General features: G+C 41.1%; 1 protein-coding gene across 5 annotated transcripts in view; it reads left to right on the top strand.

Moving 5' to 3' along the window:
* The window catches only part of LOC108701344 (RNA-binding motif, single-stranded-interacting protein 1), a 198,459-nt gene that overhangs the window by 88,362 nt on the left and 91,889 nt on the right, over nucleotides 1–18,208 (top strand). The window contains exon 1 of one of the 5 annotated variants that reach the window (XM_018235842.2): nucleotides 6,986–7,496. The exons of the other annotated variants lie outside the window; for them this stretch is intronic. Within the exon in view, the coding sequence (XP_018091331.1) occupies nucleotides 7,446–7,496 (51 nt within the window). The 5' untranslated portion in view covers nucleotides 6,986–7,445. Of the gene's footprint in view, nucleotides 1–6,985; nucleotides 7,497–18,208 lie in introns of those variants that run through there. 5 annotated transcript variants of the gene reach the window in all.

Raw genomic sequence — 18,208 nt, 5'->3', positions numbered from 1 at the left:
TAGATCCAGCCTTTACATTTAGTATCATGACAGTCAAGTGGGCTCACTTAGATTTCTATTTCTTTTGTTTTCATGCACTGCAGTTCATTTGATCACATATGAATACTCAGAGGGATGCCACTGTCTAAGTAAACACGGTAAGTTGTACATATATTCTCTGGTCAGAGCAGTACCAAAGGATCAGCTTTTCAGCTCCTCTCTAGTTTAGCCGGTGGCAAGCAAGCTTGATTAAGGCCAAGGGCACACTAAGCAAATTAACTGCTTCCCTCCACCTGCGTTTTTGAGGTAAATGGAGAGAAGTGGATCTGCTCCTATACGCTTCCTTGTTTAGCTGCACTGACAGGCACAGTGTTGCCCTAACTACAGCTACACAGAGTGGAGATCGGCATGAAAAGTGCATGTTTTTGCCTTCTTTGGGGAAAACTGCTGCACGCCATATAGCTGCACCCAGGCCTTTGCTGTGTCTACCAGTGCACCTAAACATGAAAGCATATAGGATTATATCTGCTTCTCTCTGCCTGCCTTGCGTATGCTCTGCTTCTCTCCACCTATGTTTAGGCAGGGGAAGGGAAGTGGATATGCTCCTTTAGGCATCTGAGTGCAGCTATACTCACGGAGAGGAGATCGGCCTGAATATGCATGCTTTTAAGTTTTTCGAGCCAAACTTTTAGAGGTGCGTTTACCCCATTGGTAATGTAGTTTGTGAAATTATTCTTGAAGACTTCCACCCACCCTCTAACTTTTCTGTTACAGCCAGAACTGCTGGGTCTTGTACACAACCCTAGACCAACCTCCCTGTAACCTGTCCACACAATCTAGCAAATAAAGGGAATGTCATCTAACAATTGTATGTGGTGCCATGACTTGCCTTGCCTTCTCCCTCCTTGCTTATGATTAAGGGCAGCTGAGCCCGAAATGCGTCAAGCTAAGACACAGCGTGTATTTTTAAAACATGGTTAAATAAAGATTTTTGATTTTAATTAACGTCCTGGTGTGCGGAACCGCTCTCTTCCATTTATCTCTGGTGCCATGACTTCCCTTGCCTTCTCCCACACCTAACTGTACAAGAACAACTAACCCCTAAGTAAGCTTAATTCATGCATGCAATTACAGAGCTGCCCATCCTGCCATAAGGCTGCTCTTCGTTCATTCATTATTATTTATATATATATATATATATATATATATATATATATATATATATATATATATATATATATATATATATATATATATATATATATGTGTGTGTGTGTGTGTGTGTGTGTACATTTTAACTGGTTGCTTAACTTTTTTAAGGCTGACCACACAGGTCTGAATGATATCCAAAATTGAGCCATTCCAACCAATTAACATCCGGAAAAAACATGTAGGTACAGGTCAGACATTGACCACATATGAATAGGGGGATTGATCCCCTTCTCATTGTATTGGTCATTTTTGACCAGAAAAACAGCAGTTGGTGCAGCAGTGGTACCCACTTTGCAGAGTTCAATTATGACCATAGTTGTCTTTGCAATGAGTCCGTCTTTCTGTTTTCTGACACACTCAAAACATAAAACACAGGGAGGTTAATTGGCTCCTAATAAAACTGATGTTGTATGAATGTGACAAAGAATTTAGATGTGTGCTCCATGGGGCAGGGATTGAGCTCACTAATGAACACTCTCTGTATAATAATGTATTTTAATAAATGCATAAGCAGTCTACAAGGTTCCTTTGTGATTGCGCTCATTGCTTTAAGACCAGAGTGCTTTGTTTAAGCATTTATATGGCCCACCATGTGTGAGGCTGACTGTAGCCAGTTGCTGAATGAATGGATTTTCCCATATGTGCAAAGCAATATATTGCCAACAGGGTTCTAGAAATGAACAATGGCTTCTACTGTCAAAGCAGAAACAATTGAAGAGAATTATGGAAAACCCCTGCAACTTACATTTAATATTTTATATGTAAAGTTCCTATCAGACAAATACAAAAAAGGGATAGGGGGAATTCATACTTGCATCACTACTAAATTAGTGATGGTAGAATATAGTTTCACAGTTTCATAATAAGTACAATATTACATACACAGAATAACAGGGTATTTCATAACCTACATTTTTGCACAAGGACTGCAAGTAATATTCTTGCTTCCTAGTTAAGAAGATGCACCAATGCACCCCTTACCAGCCACACGCCAGGTTCTGCAAGTTCTATTTTTTTTAAAGTAAATTGTGTTTGGTGATTACAGGGCAGACTCCTTTTGTGCAAACCACAGAGGTATAAAGAGATCTGAATCCAAGGGGGAATACTCTCTGCAGCGCTGCCGCATAGGGATTTATAGCTAAACTTAGTGGCCTCTAATTGTTGGGTGAGTTAGCACAATTGTGCCCTCGCTGTATTGTTACATCAGCCATTTCAGCCAGTTGTTTTCTAGCAAATCCACTGTGACCAAAATAACCACTCCCAGACTCACAGCAAACGTACTGAAGTCTGCAAATGAGTTTGAATTAAGAATTATAGTTAAAGTTGTTTTTTCCTCATTCAGAAAACCAGGAATTTAATGCAAGGTACTGGGCATAAGAATATACACTGATCCAAATACCTTTGTGAACAGCAACATTGTGTGAATTTGTCTGCTTTGCACTTGTGTTCATAAAAGTCCTTCTATTCTCTAATGATATTATAATATACATACGGCTCTGATCAGAGAGGTGGGGCCCTGGCATTGTATTAAGGGGGCTGACTGATATGGGGGAAAAAATGTCTAACCTCAGCTGTTAACTAACAACTAGCAGCATGCCACTTGACAATATTTGGGTGATGTAAAGGATATTGAGAGCTGGAGTTGAGGACCGCAACTAAATACTGTATCTATGTTCTTTGGATTCAACAGTTCTTTCCCCAGTGAGCCCCTGCAATGCAGAGGTGAATAACCTTTTTGCCCTACCCTAATACCTGCCTCCTTCATATGAGCCAGTAATGTCATGTTTTTGTTTCTGGAATGTCCTCAATTATCACATATGTATCAAACCAACCACCAGACCAAATTTGCATACTACAAATCCCAGCATCCTTTTCCAGTTTACAAGATTTGTTGTTCATAGATCAACAGTGGGGATCCTGGTCTGAGGTCCCTAGTTTATCCTTAAGGCAATGTTATGATAGTTTTTCAAGACAGCCGTGGAGCAGGAAGATTAATAGTTGCAAAGTAATTTTCTCTAAGCTTACAAAACCACAGTTATTTCTATTAGCATATTATAAATATCTGGCTGTGGGTGCCCATACCATACCCATATAATCTGGCAATGTTAAATGTAATCTAATTTCTAGCTCCAATGACCTTACAAGATCCAACAGTCCTGCTTGCCAAGCTCATTTGTTTTACTATTATTTATGCCTTGTGTGAGTGAATTCTGTTCAATCTTCATTCCTCTAGTATATTTTGGTTTTCTAGCCCCATACCCTGCTTATGTATTCTAACTCAGGACCTGCCTGGAAGCATTGCTATACTTTCCTTTTGTTTTCAATAAGCAAAACTGTTATTATTTAACATTCTCTTTAGCATTGATAAGATTGGCATAAACAACAGACACAGGTTGGCACTGTATTCTTCCTGGCGTGTTCTGTCGACATAATATATAGAACTGTCATTGTTTTTAAACTGCCATATGTTCAAGGGTATATTATATAGAATTGGCACTGTAGTTATCCAAACGTGTGTTCTGAGGGCATGAAATATGAATTTGGTACCGTATTTATCCAGCCATGTGTTCTGTGATGTATTAAATTGACATTTATACTAAGACTTGAAGAGGCTCTCCACAATGTAGAATTATTTCCGTACTCACCACATTAGGGAAGTGGCCAAGGTGCACTGCCCTGAGCCCTCAGCATAGGGAACGGACAACTGAAAATGAATATGGAGCAGGCACTCATATGAAGGCAATCTTCCACCAAGTAGTTGAAGCACAGTAAAAAGATTTGTGTCTTCAGCCTTACGCGTTTCGTGTTACAAACACTTAGTCATAGGCTCTTTATTTATACTATCCTGTTCTGACAGGTATTTCACATTGTTGCTGTAATTATCCTGTCATTTGTTTTGAGGTATTAGAAATGGTATTAGAAATGGCATTGGCCCTGGTATACCATAAAAAGCAATCTGTATAGAATATATCTTAATTTATCCATCTGAAACACAAAAATGACCCTCTTTCTATTCTATTATTCTACCTCATATTTCTTAGTTTAAATTATATCATGATGTCAAAGATGCAAGCTTCAGCTGTTACAATGGCACTTGCATGGTAGCTTACAGAGAGAAGCAAGTAAGGAATCAAGTAGTAACAGTACTTTAGGCAAGAATAAAGGTGTGGAATATGATGTTGAGAATATTTTGCAATAACTACAGTACATGTATAGGAGATGCTTACTAGCATCTTTAATTTCATTTTTGGATTTATTTTTAAGATACAAAGTTAACAATAGCTGCAGTTGATAGTACATGTATTAATACCAATGTACCTGTTGATGACAAACTCACATTCTAAAGCAATAAGGAAGTTGCTTTGCCCCAGCAGTGTAATTGCTATTGACAATCCAGTTAATAAGTAGACTTATTTCCTTCTCTTGTATTAATCATTTTAACCAGCTCTGTGCATTGCAGTTTTCTTGTATAGTGAAACTCTGCCTTAAAGATCTAAGTCAAGTCCTTCTTGGGTTGGCAGCAATACCCCCTGCAGATTCAGTGTGACATTGCTCCTTTCATAGCTTGTGCAATAGTGCAACTGTTAATGACATAAACTTGACTGACCCCATCATTAGCATGTATCATAAACTGCACAGCCATCTGTGCTTGAAACCTCTCCGTTCTAAACGATGTCCAGTGACTGTGATTAGCCACCCTTTATTAGTCAAGATGCCAGGGTTAGTAGTCATTCCACAGGAGTCTGGTGTTATATTTTGAGCTTGGAGGTCACTAACACCGTCCATATGTGTTTTCCAAAGTGGCCAGTGTCTACTGTTTATGGAAGCTCTGGTAACAGGGAAATAGTAGCTTGGTAGGTAAAAGGCTGAATAGTAAAACAGGACTCCAGAGTAGGCCAGAATTCTTTCGGCTGATGCCAAAAGTTATGGGTTGTGTATAGCTGTAACAGTTCAGGCTTACATTGAACTGATTCAAGTCCCAGAATCCATCAATTCACAATAGAACAGCCTAAGGGTAGGACTACACAGGCATTTTCTGTGTGCTCCGATATGTTGTGTTAGTCGTGTCGGATCAACAATGCGACACCATACGAAATTTGTATATCTTACCTTACTTCAGTTGCATCCGAATTGACGCCTGCGATTTTTCTCAGAAAACCCCCATGTAGTCCTACCCTAAGGAAGGGGCTGAGTTGGGAAATTGTGCCTGCAAGCAGAGGCAGTCTAGTATGAGAAATGACGTAAGTAATAATGTTAGCTTATGTTACAAAGAGGGGTTTATTTATAAAAAAAAAAAAAGAACCTCTTGCAATATAAGAAGGCTGGGGGTCCCATCTGGTGTGTGCAATGGGATACATAAATCAGGGATCCGCAGGCCAATATAAGCTGCCAACTAGGTCCCTCCAGGCAGAGGCAGCAGCTTATTTTCTTGTGGATGTAGCCCACTGATCTTATTGGGCTGGTTTGTAGGGATGTAGCGAACTGCCGATTTGGTGTTCGCGAACACCGGCAAAAAATGCGAACGTTCGCGGACAGTTTGCGAACTTCGAACACCCGCTAAAATCGTTCGATTCGAACGATCGAAGGATTTTAATCATTCGATCGAAGGATTTTCATTCGAATCGAACGATCGAAGCCATTCGATCGAATGCTTTTCATTCGATCGAATGCTTACAATCGTTCGAACGAATGGAAATCGTTCGATTTTTAGCGGTCGAAGGAATTCGAATGGTCGAACGATCGAACGCGAACTCAAAATGCGAACGTTCCCAAACGTTCGCGAACATTCGGCGGACGCGAACGGTCGAAGTTCGCGCGAACTAGTTCGCAGCAGAACAGTTCGCTACATCCCTACTGGTTTGTAAATGTTTATGCGGTCCTTATGGGTCTCCACTGTATGATCGGTTATGATCTTTGCCCCATGGCAGAGATTGGCTTATTATGTTCTATCATATGGGTGGCCAATTTGGGCCAAGATCCACTTATTTGCAGACCTTGCCAATTGAATGGATCTCATTGCATATGGCTGGCTTCATGCCATTGCCTCCAGCAGGCCCAACTGGCAATCTGTGGCTTCTCGCAAATGCCAGAGGGGCTGCTATAAGGTGCCATAGAAAGTCACTATTTATTGGGCTGGTGGGGGCTGATTGGGCCTCTGTGTACCTGAAATGCCAGGGCCTATTTTACTTCTCAGTCCAGACCTGGCCTCCAGCTATTCTTAGGCCCAAGTGTCACTTTGATGGCAACTCTCATACACCTGTCCCTGCTCGTGTTCGTCAAAGGAAAGTGCCCTTGGTTAATAGGATTACCACATATTCTGGAGCAAAATACCAGCTGGTAATATCTAGTCGTTGGGCCGTAAAAATCAGTGTGTGTGTGTGTGTCAAGTAGGATATTTCCAATTACATAACATTATATGCAGCACAAGTTATCTGCCACTGTTTATAAAACTCCCTCCCAAAGAGCCCCAGTCATGCATTTGACCCCAGGTAAACACCCCTCTTTCCCACTTAAAGCCAGTACTACTCAGAACGCCACAGAAGGTAGCTCTGCATCCTACTAAACTGCTCTGGGACTTGCCCACCCTTAGGGCTCCTGGTAGGTGGGCCATAACATGTATTTGTCCGTTTACAAAACTTGTCAGCCTGCAAATAACTCCTCCAGCAGACTAAGCTGCAGCAGCCTACCACCCTCTTCTCACTGCTTCTTGCCTGCCTACAGGAAGGAGGTGATGGCTGCAGTGTGGAATGTGTGGTATGCCTACTGGAGCCAACCATTCTAAACTGTGGGGGTAACCCAGCAACTCGTGGAATGGCAAAGAGGTCACCTCACAGCGGGGAAGGCATCCCACAGGCGATAGCGTGACCTCAGGCCATAATTTCGATTCCCAGCGCCATGAATATTAAGCGTAAAACGAGAGGGAAACACAAAGAGACGCTTGAAGTGCAGGATGGTTCCCCCCGTGAGCGCTTTGGTACATCCCGCGGTAGGTGGGATCGGCAGTGCTGGGAAGTCTCTGGCAGATCAATGACTTCGCTTTGATGGCAGGGTCGGCCCATTGAGCTCAGAGCTGGGGGGGGGGCTTGCATTTGTCAGTTCGCAGAGCCGTGAGCGGGGTGTACCGGGGAAAGAGGGGGATTCTCCAGACGTTCCCCCCTGCAGCCTCCTGGACTTGGGGGAAACTTGATACAAAGTTGCCTGCGTGTGACCCTACGGACGGATACAAGGTCTCAGTTCGTGCGCACGGACTAGGAATGATTTTTCCAAGTAGCAGCAACCCTGTTAGAACTCCATATCGGAAGCAGGTAAGATCAGCCTCCTTCAGGGAATACGGGTGTCCTGCCTGCAACCTTCCAGCTGCTTCTAAGACTACAGCTCCCAGCATTCTTTATTGGTGTCCGAGTGTGCTGGGAATTGTAGTTCTGCAGTAGCTGGGGGTACTATGATGAATAGTGTTATGACATAGGTGCGATCTGTGCCAACTGCTTATTGCATGGCTGAAAGGGTGGCACCCCCGTGACTGTCCGGCATCTCTCAGTGGCAAGCAGCAGGACACCCTCGCACATCTCTTGACTTGCAGGGTTTATCCCAGTTTGGGAAAAATTGTGGAGCTATCAGCTGCTGCAGAACCTCTTGGGGAACCAGTATCCAGCCTTGTTTTATTTGAGCTGATGCCTTATTGACTGATGCTTGGCTTCCTAAAGAGGTTGAGCAGCAGCTCTAGAGGAGGTTTCCTCTCTTGGTGGCCCAAATCATTGAAACCACACCAGCCTAAAGGGGGAGGGGAAGGGTGGGTGGGGGGCAACTTTCAGCCAGGCCTGGCCAGCTTCCCTCATCATTGTGCTTATTTGGCTTCTGCTGTGACCTTGTCCTCCTAATGGAGCGGAGGGGTCTGCTCTATTCAATAGCACTGTAGTCTGTTTTATGCGTGACCTCTGTGGTACCCACTAGGGATTTAGGCTGTTTGTGAACCGTATACGCTGCCACATCAAAATGTATATTTATAAAAATGTAGTTATATTTTCCTTTATGTTTAATTTATTCATTCTTTTCATTCATACACATTCCTCTTGCAATAAATATACGTATATAATATACAGCATTCATTGAAAAAAAAAATATATATATATATATATAATATACATTCATACTTTTTTTTACTAACCCAAACCCTTCTCTCTAATCTCTAAACCACTTGTGACACTTTGTATTTGTTTAGGGAGGGCTAATGAATTAATTGCCAGTGACAAGATGCTTAGTTGACAAAGCCTGTATATTGTCACAGCTGTTTGCCTGGATCCCTCTAGCCCTGGAGCAGACACGGCTTGACTGTACATTACAAAGGCTCCTATTATACATTATCTGCTAAAGTCACATCATTACAATAAAAGTCATTAAAAATGGCGTATTTTGCCGAAATTAAATTTAATGCCCCAGAATTTAAAATGACAATGCACGTATGTGACGACAGTTGTGGATATTTTGATGACAACCTTTGCTGTTCTCTTTGATGGTGTGAAAGGAAAATACCCCCAGCCCCTGTGGCGGTATTGTCATGTCTGATACACACCCTGTTACTCTTGAGCAAAGCACAAAAATACTGGATGGTGATGCTGCGTTTATTTTCTCAACCTGTAAAAAGTTAATTAGATGAAGCTCTGTGTGCTACATTGCTTTGTTTCTGGTGCAACACAGGGTGGTAACACAGCGAGAGGGAAAGAGTGAGGCCTCAGTAGAAGGGTTGTGTTGTGTGTGTGTGTGTGTGGATGTGAGTTGGCTGCCTTGTCTGTGCAGCTCAGATAAGATGCTCTTGTGGCTGAGACCAACACAGGGTTGTCTTTAGTAAAGGTGGGGCCAGGGGCTAGGATAAACCCCTTCAGCTGTAAACTGTACTACAACTCCCAGAACCCCTGACAGCCTGTGTTCAAACTCTTACTCATGGGCACTTGAGATACAGGTTTGAGCAGACAATGTGCTCAAGCTGATTTATTCTATTTTAATCTACCTTGCTTTACCCACCAGCATTTAGAATGTTTGGATTCTGTTGCACCCTTTTAAATTGCAACATGTTGCACCATTATGCCTTCCTATTCATACAATTGTACTATTTCAGCCCTGTCTCCTGACACCATCTTGCTTTACTTTTCACACATCCTTTAGTTACGACCCCTACCCTGACACTGTCTTGCCTTACTATAAACACCATCCCGCAGTTGCAGCCCTTTCCCAGAATAGGGTTTTCTTTACTTTTCTAAATACTGCTCCAAAAATTTTCGACATCAGGGTTGGTATCCCTTGTCTGCATCCACCATAAATACAACTCTAACTGAAGGGTGTACAAAACCAGCAGTGCGCTCAGGCTGCACATTTGCTTCATTGAGCTAGGGATGGAGTGAATGTGTGCGTTCATGTTAACCTGACATAAGACTCGTGGAAGCAGCAGCATTTGTCTGAAAGCTCCTTTTTGTTCACATTTGGCTGACAGTTTAGGGAGGACTTGCCGCAAAAGGGCCAGATTACCAACCTTGCAACTGTATCATTTTGGCTTACTCTAGGATCAACATTCTGCCTTCCAGAATGACATCGGTTGGCATGTTCCACTGTCCCCAATCTACTTGTTGCCTTATCGACAGAGGAGTGGATTTTATTTATTGTTTTATTTTATTTGTTGAATAAAGTTTAACATGGATGAAACTATTTTCTGTTAATTAGATTGTGGCCCTGTATAGAGCATTTATTAAACATGAAATAAAAAGGGTTGTTTACTTCAAAAGAACAATTCTAATAATGTGTTTATTGCAAAGCAAAAAAAAACAAGTTATTTTGACGGGGTAATGTGTCGCCCACTTTCAACTGGTAGGCAGAGGTGACTATTAACATCTCAAGTAAATTTTAGAGAAGATGTGTGGAAAGGCACGCACTCCTGGGGCCACCAAGTTTATAAAAATTAGATCTTTATTCCAAGGGTAAAAAAAAACGTACTAGGGACCTTGATACTAAAGCAAGATCATTTCAATATATGCAGTGTAAAGCTGACATTGCTAATGCAGGGCAAATAAAAGCTCATCAATTCAATCATTATAGTTTATCAGCTGCTAATTAGGGCTTTTAGTCGTAGTGACACCAGCCGTTCTGGGGCAAGTCGCATGTATATGTATTGAAGATGCACCTCAGAGTAAGACAGTTTCTCTATCAAGACAACAGAGACCCAGCAGTTTAATTTCCTCTAGGAATATTAAACTATTGTATCATCAAAGGAACAACACCCTCAAATCTCAGTTTTTTGGGGTTTTTTTAAATCTCTTTCATTTGGTAATGTATTTCTATTGTATAAAACATTTACATTTTTGTACATAGTGCTCATCTGTTTTCTGCTATTAAATATATACAGTTTTTATAAAGTTATGTATTTTAAGATTCAAACGAGCCTTCCCTTACCTTGCCAAAATTCATTATATCAACACTCAAAATAATAAATACTGTTAAGGGCTCAAAATGCTGCATTTTGTGAGACTGCAAGAAGCCTTAACTATTCGATTGCACTGCCTTGCAATAGTGTTATTTACAGATGGATATGTCTTTGTTTAAGAAGCTTTAAAGAACTGAATGTTTTTTGTAATGCTTTGGTCATGGGTGGGGACATTTTTCCTTGTCTATAACCACACTACTTCCTGCCACTATGCTTACATTTCATATTGATGTTTGGTTCGTGTATGTTGGGCAGATGATTGCGAATATGTATCACGGACATCAGTTGATTTGTCAGTTGCGTAGTTTTGAACATTTCATCCGCTGATGCACAATGCCTGCCAGTTGGTGATGTATCGGCCGATGAGGAAGCAAAGAAGAGCCACATTCCTCTTCACTTCCTACTGTTACTGTTGGAATAATACTATATACATGGTATCCATCCATTCAGTCTACAGGCTTTAGGGATGGTCACTTCTCTGATCGTGATGAAGCCTTTAGTGGCGACAGGAGAGGGCAGTAGCTTAGGCTGTAACAGATTGCATACAATAAGATCTCTCATGTGTGGGAAATTAATATGTAATTTATGTTTTATATTCTATCCACTATTATTTTTGTTTAAGCCACCATTTAACTTGACACCTTTAATAATTTAAAGTAAGAAGAATAAAACATATGAAACTGGAATATTTCTCAAAAGTCCATTGTTGCTCTTCAACAGAAAACTGCCTGGAGGTTAATCATTTATTTGTATAGTGCTTTAGCATGTATTAAAAGCCTTATAAGCCCCCTGTTTCTTAACCATGGCTCATCTCCCAGCGTATTTCATATAATCAAGAGGTAAAGTATTGTGGACGTTGGGAGTAAGGTTAAAAAACAGGGTTGTAAACAATCACAGTAGTGTTCAAGGTTTTAAACGGATTGGGCTCCATAGCTGCTTCTGAATTATACCTCCCATTATCCTCACAGTGGGGATGAAGGGAGTTGTAGTTGAGCCATAGCTCGAGGGCGTCCTTGTGACTTGCAGGATACAACCAGATGTCAGCAACTGATGCAGCCCCTGGAGGTGTTACAAAGGTCCAAGTGACTTGCAATTGTAAAGCTTAATTGCCCTTAAGTAGATGGTAATGTAGGTGAGAAAAAAAGTTACATTGTTACATTAAGCTGCTAATGTGGAAAGTTAACTCCTTCACTCCTTGTAAGGCTTGGAAAAATGAGAGGCCAATTGTTGCTTACCTAGGCAAAGTTTAACTTGCAATAAAAAAATTTAAAAAAAGTAAAAAATCTTGAAATGTACAGAAATTAATGTTTACGGAAGGGAAATAATTAAAGAAACACAACGTTACATGTTTACAGATTTAAGTTTGCAGCTCTGCAAATATTTTTGCAGCACCACCCAACGGGAGTGGTAATTCCAAAACCCCTGAGAGGGCCACTGATTCCCCCCCATTGAACGAGTTAGCCTTTGGAATGTCGGCTGTTATACACATATAAAAGTGTTTTGGCTGCTCGGGGAAGCTGCTCTGCCTGTTCCTGGCTGGGGAAGGGATTCAAAGCACTTGAGAGTCAGAACAGATTGTGATGAGAACAGACTTAATCCCTTCCTGGAATGCTCTTCAGTGCCAGAGAGTATCGACCCCACAAGTTCTTACCATTTATTTGCACTTCCTGCCTTTTATGGCTGATAGCAGAATATCCTCGTTTTAACGGGTCCTGTCGTCTGAGACCTTTATCCTAGATGAAAGAGAATTTATTAACATGCATAGAGCAAAACCATACATAATATGTGTGTGTAACATTCCAGTGCTGTTTGCAGTGGTAAAACACTTAAATGCTGAGATTTGGTAAGACAGTTGTGTGGTTATACCTCGCTAAATGTGTTGACCACACAGTACAGGGTTGTCTTCAGATGATTGGACCATATAGCTTTTGCTCAGATTTTATTTTGTGGATGTCACATCTATCTATCTATCTATCTATCTATCTATCTATCTATCTATCTATCTATCTATCTATCTATCTATCTATCTATCTATCTAAAAGACCCTGTTTATCTTCCTGCTTCAGTTCTGCTATTATGTAGTTGGTCTTGCATTTTTTTTGCTGTGTTTCAGTAAAGACACATAGGGAGGTTAAGGAGGAATTTTGTTTAGAGTTCTGGCCAACATAAGAACTATTTTGGCACAATTTCCTTTGTGGCTTCATCATGAAAGGGTTATGTGGTATTTATTCTCTGCTGAAATGAACCCCATGATGGCCTCTCGTAGGCTTTAGAACAAAATAAAATTATTTTAGAAACCACTGGAAATTTCCACGCTGAAAGTGGCACATTTATTGGTAGTAAATTTCTGCCAGCAAAATTGTTAAAATTGAAAGTTGTTTTCACTTCACACAGTTCTCTGCATATTTGCCATCAAGTGCTACTGAATTTGGTACATCCTTCGTTTTTTCTAAAGGACCTGCTTACCAAACTGTGTGCATTGTCATTTGGAGAGGAAAGGCATAATATGATGAAAAAGTTTTAAATTACTGTGTATGTAAGCAAATTCTCTTCTTTTTTTGTGCCTTACACTTTCATTTATTGACGAGTCTCTTGTGCAAAGAATGTTCATTTTACAATCATAAATCATAAAACCCATACGTGGGTCCATAAAAAATGCCAGCTCTCCACCTTCCAGACTGGGAGGCAGTTCATTGGCCTTTGTATAGGCCAGTGATCCCCAACCAGTAGCTTGTGAACAACATGTTGCTCCCCAACCCCTTGGACACCAGTGGCCACAAATCAGTTGCTTATTTTTGGATTCCTGGCTTGGAGGCAAGTTTTGGTTGCATAAAAACCAGGTTCAGTGCCAAACAGAGTCTCCTGTAGGCTACCAGTTCACATATGGGCTACCAAAGTCAATCACAACACTTATTTGGCACCACCAGGAACATTTTTCATGCTTGTGTTGCTCCCTAACTCTTTTTACATTTGAATGTTGCTCACTAGTGAAAAAGGTTGGGGACCCCTGGTATAGACAATGGGCTGCCCAACTGATCTGGCTGAAAATGATGCAGCTATGTATAGAGCAGGTTTACAAAATTCCATTGAACTAAGACTGCAGCTGATCATGCTATCCTCTCCCTTCATAGCTTCTAAATCATTCTGACTTGGCCAAGTGCATTTGTTGTCAAATCAGCAAAGTACAATAGCTCACCCCAGCCTTCAATAATAGAGAAATTTGTCAGGCAAAGCATGGTCATTATTACAATAATAGAGTTTCTTTAATAAACATTCTAGAAGCGGAATGTCAAACAAACCACAAATCCTATGATTTCCCAGCAGACCTCAGTTGTTGGAAGCTGTTATGTAGTTACAATAAACAACAAGTCTCAATCTGGGCTTGAAAAATTAGAATTTTAGACAGAAAGTGATGGGGTGTGTTTGAGCTCCGATTGTTGTCGAACGATGACTTCTGCATCTACCTCCCCAATGGCTATAAGTTAGAAGAGAAAATATGTATACCCATAGGACAACTGTACTCAACAGTTAGTGTATGGGTTTCTTCCCACATCACAGGCAGGTTAATTGGCTTCTGATAAAATGGACCATAGTGTGTGAATGTGATAGATTGTAAGCTCCACTGGGGTCCAGGATTGCTAATTATGTTGGCACTGTATCGGTAAAGGATAATCATGAATAAAGCACACAGATGACCAAGGTTTCCTAGATGCCCTGAAATTTTTCAGTGCAAACTTGTAGTTCCTGTAGTGTCATCTGCTCCTTAATTGGCAAATGTGGAGGGCATAAAGTAGAGCATCTTACCAAAATATTGAGATAAATCATGTCCTGCCACACCCCCAAACATACATTTAGTTGCTAATGAGACCACATCCCATTATTTTTCAGTTTATGTGATTAGTTTTTGTTTTGTGTGACAGGAGGTTCTGAGACGAATTGTCCCGACAATGACAATGACAATGAACTGTTGCACATAAACAAATAAAGGGCCACAGGTTGGGCATCACTTACATAAAACTTTTGTTTACCTGCTATCCCACAGACACTCCCTTCCCAGAAACTGTTATCCCCACTGCTACTATAGGCACCATCTCTCCCTACTATACCTGCTATCCCACAACCACAGTCCCTTCCCAGAAACTATTATTTCACTGCTACTATAGGCACCCTAGTATACCTGCTATCCCATAACCACATTCCCTTCCCAGAGACTATTATCCCTGCTGCCATGTCAGTTACTTACTGGATTTCAAGCAGATAAACTAAAATTGATTTTCAATATAAATATATATATATATATATATATATCATCCTCCCCGGAAGAAGCCGCACTGCTCAGGACTTATTGAAAAAATGCTTGTTTATTAAAGAAACTAACGTTTCGGCTGCAACATCAGCCTTTGTCAAAGTTACATAGATATAGTTTGGGGAAAATATATAGATAGATAGATAGATAGATAGATCAATTAGCATATAGGCAGGTTAATTGGCTGCTGATCAAGTTGACCCCAGTGTGTGTGTGTGAATGATAACATGCCAGTTATATACTGGATTTCAAGCAGATAAACTGGGCATTAGTGCACAGGAGGAATTTAGTTGTGTAGTTGGTATTTTTCTGGCAGTTGTTAAACTGATTAAAAAAAATGTGTTGGTTTAATCTTCCTGTCAGGTTCAGATTGTTTTCTGCCCATTCAGAACCTCATTTACTAAAGGGGGTATAGTGATAGGTACAACAATTCAGTGCAAGCTGTGCAGCAGCGTGGGCTCAAAACTCTGTTTGTTGAATGGTGAACATGATACAGTTATGGGTTCCCTTATCCTGAAGACTGTGGTATTCAAGAAAAGTAGCCTAAAGACCCCCATACACGGGCCAATAAAAGCTGCTGACAGACCGAGACGGCAGCTTATTGGCCAGTGTGTGGGGCCATCCGACGGGTTCCCTGATCGATATCTGGCAAAAAGTCGGCCAGATCTCGATCAGGCAGGTTAAAAAATCCTGTTGGATCGTGGGCGCACGATTGGATCAGCCCAATATCGCCCACCTCAATGTGGGCATATCGGGGAGAGAGCTCTACGTCTATGGCCAAATTAAACCATATGGTAAGCCTTTACTTTCCCTTTACTATGAGACAAGCGGTATAGCCGCTTCCAATCATAAGAATAAACAAGCATACTGTATATAAATGGACTGTATAGCAGTGGAGCAATAAAATAAAGGTAGCTTTATAAAATGCCAGTGCATATTGTTGAGAATGGATTTGTTTTAAGTTGCATTGGTGCAGTTTATCCCATTTCACCCTCGTAGTGCCAAAAAAGCAAGAAAGTTTCAGGGCACTTCCCAGTCCCTTCCTGCATTGTGTCATTGAGGAGCAGATGTGGAAGGAGGAGTTCCTACAGAGCAGCTGTGCTTCCCACCCAGTGCAGCTCCTTCTAGGAAGACATCACGGTCAAGCAGACCCTGCAGTGCACCCAGAGCATTCCTTTCAATACTCTCCCCCCAGAATAGGAGGAAAAAAAATGTTCTCATAAGCTTTCCTCCTCATTGCCAGATTTTCCATGTGCAAAACACTGACAAAGCTGTCATTTTTCTGAAAAATGTACAGATTTTTTTTTTAATGCGCGTGCGTTACGGTGCCCAGCCACTCCTAACAACAGCTTGAAATGACGTTTCCTATGACAATGATTTATGAAGCAGGAGGGTATATACCGCAGCCCTTATAGTCTAGGGAGGAGCTCTTACTGCTTCCTCTTTGCATTCAAGGGGAAAGAGACATTGTCGTTTTATACATAAAACACTCATTGTCTTCCATATAATAATATTTTATACGGGAGAAATAGGCATACAATTTAGGTGTGTGTGCATAATGCACTATACAAATATAGAACTTTCAGGGTCAATTCAAGGCTGTTAAATAATATGGTGCATGCTATTTATTATACTGTAAGGAAAGTATGTGAATCAGCACTGTTTTGATAAATGGATACTAAGCAATTAATGCTAGGTATGAGTAGGGTTTGCAATTGTTAGATTTATTATTACTAATGGAGTTGCAATTATTTGCAATAATTTGCGTTAAATACCTAGGTTTATTTTGGAGTTTGCCTCAGTAGAGGAAAGCATTACGATAGCATCCACTGTGCTACGGTACACATTTAAATAGAAGGAACCTCTGAGCACATTAATCAATAGTGTAAGACTGAGGCACTTGGGGTTCATCTGAGTACCAGATTTAAGGGGTTCCCTGCCCAGCACACAGCATTAATTGGTGGTGGCTATAAGCAGAATGAGAGCAGGGAGAAAGAAAAGGTGGTAGTGGTACTCCTGTGGAATCAGGAGCTTAGGTTTCAGGTTAGGAGGAATAATGGACTGATGGGTCTGGACTAGACCAGGAATTTTCCTGGTAGCACAGTGGGCCAGTCTGACCCTATGTCTGTGACATTTTAACTCTTGTTTTGTGTCTTTGCATTCATATATTTCAGTGGGCTGGCATATTGCTTGGCTCATGCTTATGTTTTTGCATAAATAGATAAGGGTTGCGCGATTTTGAAGAGTAGACTAAATATTCTAAATATGTATCTCTGTCTGAGGCAGCAGTAGACACATTCCAAGCAAATCTGTAAATTTGCATTCAATAAGCTTGTGTACTGTACTGTGCATCAAAGAGAAAATAAACAGGAGGTAACACCCCCGCTGATAAAGCAGGTACCATTTAACATTGGGGATCCCAGACTATAGGGATCACTGGTTGGGGACTACTGCTATAGAACAACCAATTCACTTTTATATCTTTGCAGTTTGTATATTTGTAGTGGTGTATAGATTATCTTTTATTACCCATGTCACTGTTTCTATTTTCTCTATGGCCAACAGGCCAGATTTTTGGAAAAGCCTCCTAGGCCTGGGCCTAGGGTGGCAGGATTTTAGGGGGGTAGCATGCTGCCCAACCACACCCTCATTGGTTCAAGAACACTGGGGATGTGCTGGAGATACAATCATTTCTTAAATTCCCAGTACTCCAATCCCCGTTGCTCTGGTCCCGATGATTAAAATTTGCACTAATTAAGGGGAGGGGACAGGGGAGATGGACGTCAGTGGGCCTAGGGGTGCCCGCTATGTAAATCCGGCCCTGATGGCCAAAAGTTGCTTTATGGCAGGGACTCTGATCACAGGACTAGTCTCACAAGCCAAAGAGCAGGATGAGTTACTCTTTATCTGACAAGATCATTAATATTTACTAAACCCTTGCCTGAAGAGGACTTTATCTAATTTAACTATGAGTATGGAACAGATGGACAATGTCTCATGCAGCTCCTTTACCCCCATTGACTTGACTGGGAATTGCACAGAAGCAAAGGTGTGAGCTTTTTTCAGTCTAAGATGAGGGTAGGTTTCAGTGAAGCCTTTACAGCAATGCAGTTTTTCAAGGATGTTATTTTTTTTCCTGCATCTAGTGTTCACTGCAAGCCCACCTAGTGGCAGAATTGTAAATCTAATTCTGAATAAATTTCCTAGTGAGAAAGATATAAATGAATGAAAATAAGGGACAG

This window comes from Xenopus laevis, chromosome 9_10L (assembly GCF_017654675.1).
Source record: "Xenopus laevis strain J_2021 chromosome 9_10L, Xenopus_laevis_v10.1, whole genome shotgun sequence".
NCBI classification, from domain to species: domain Eukaryota; kingdom Metazoa; phylum Chordata; class Amphibia; order Anura; family Pipidae; genus Xenopus; species Xenopus laevis.
The sequence above is the reverse complement of the archived record's forward strand: the minus strand, read 5'-3'. Positions and strand labels throughout refer to the sequence as shown.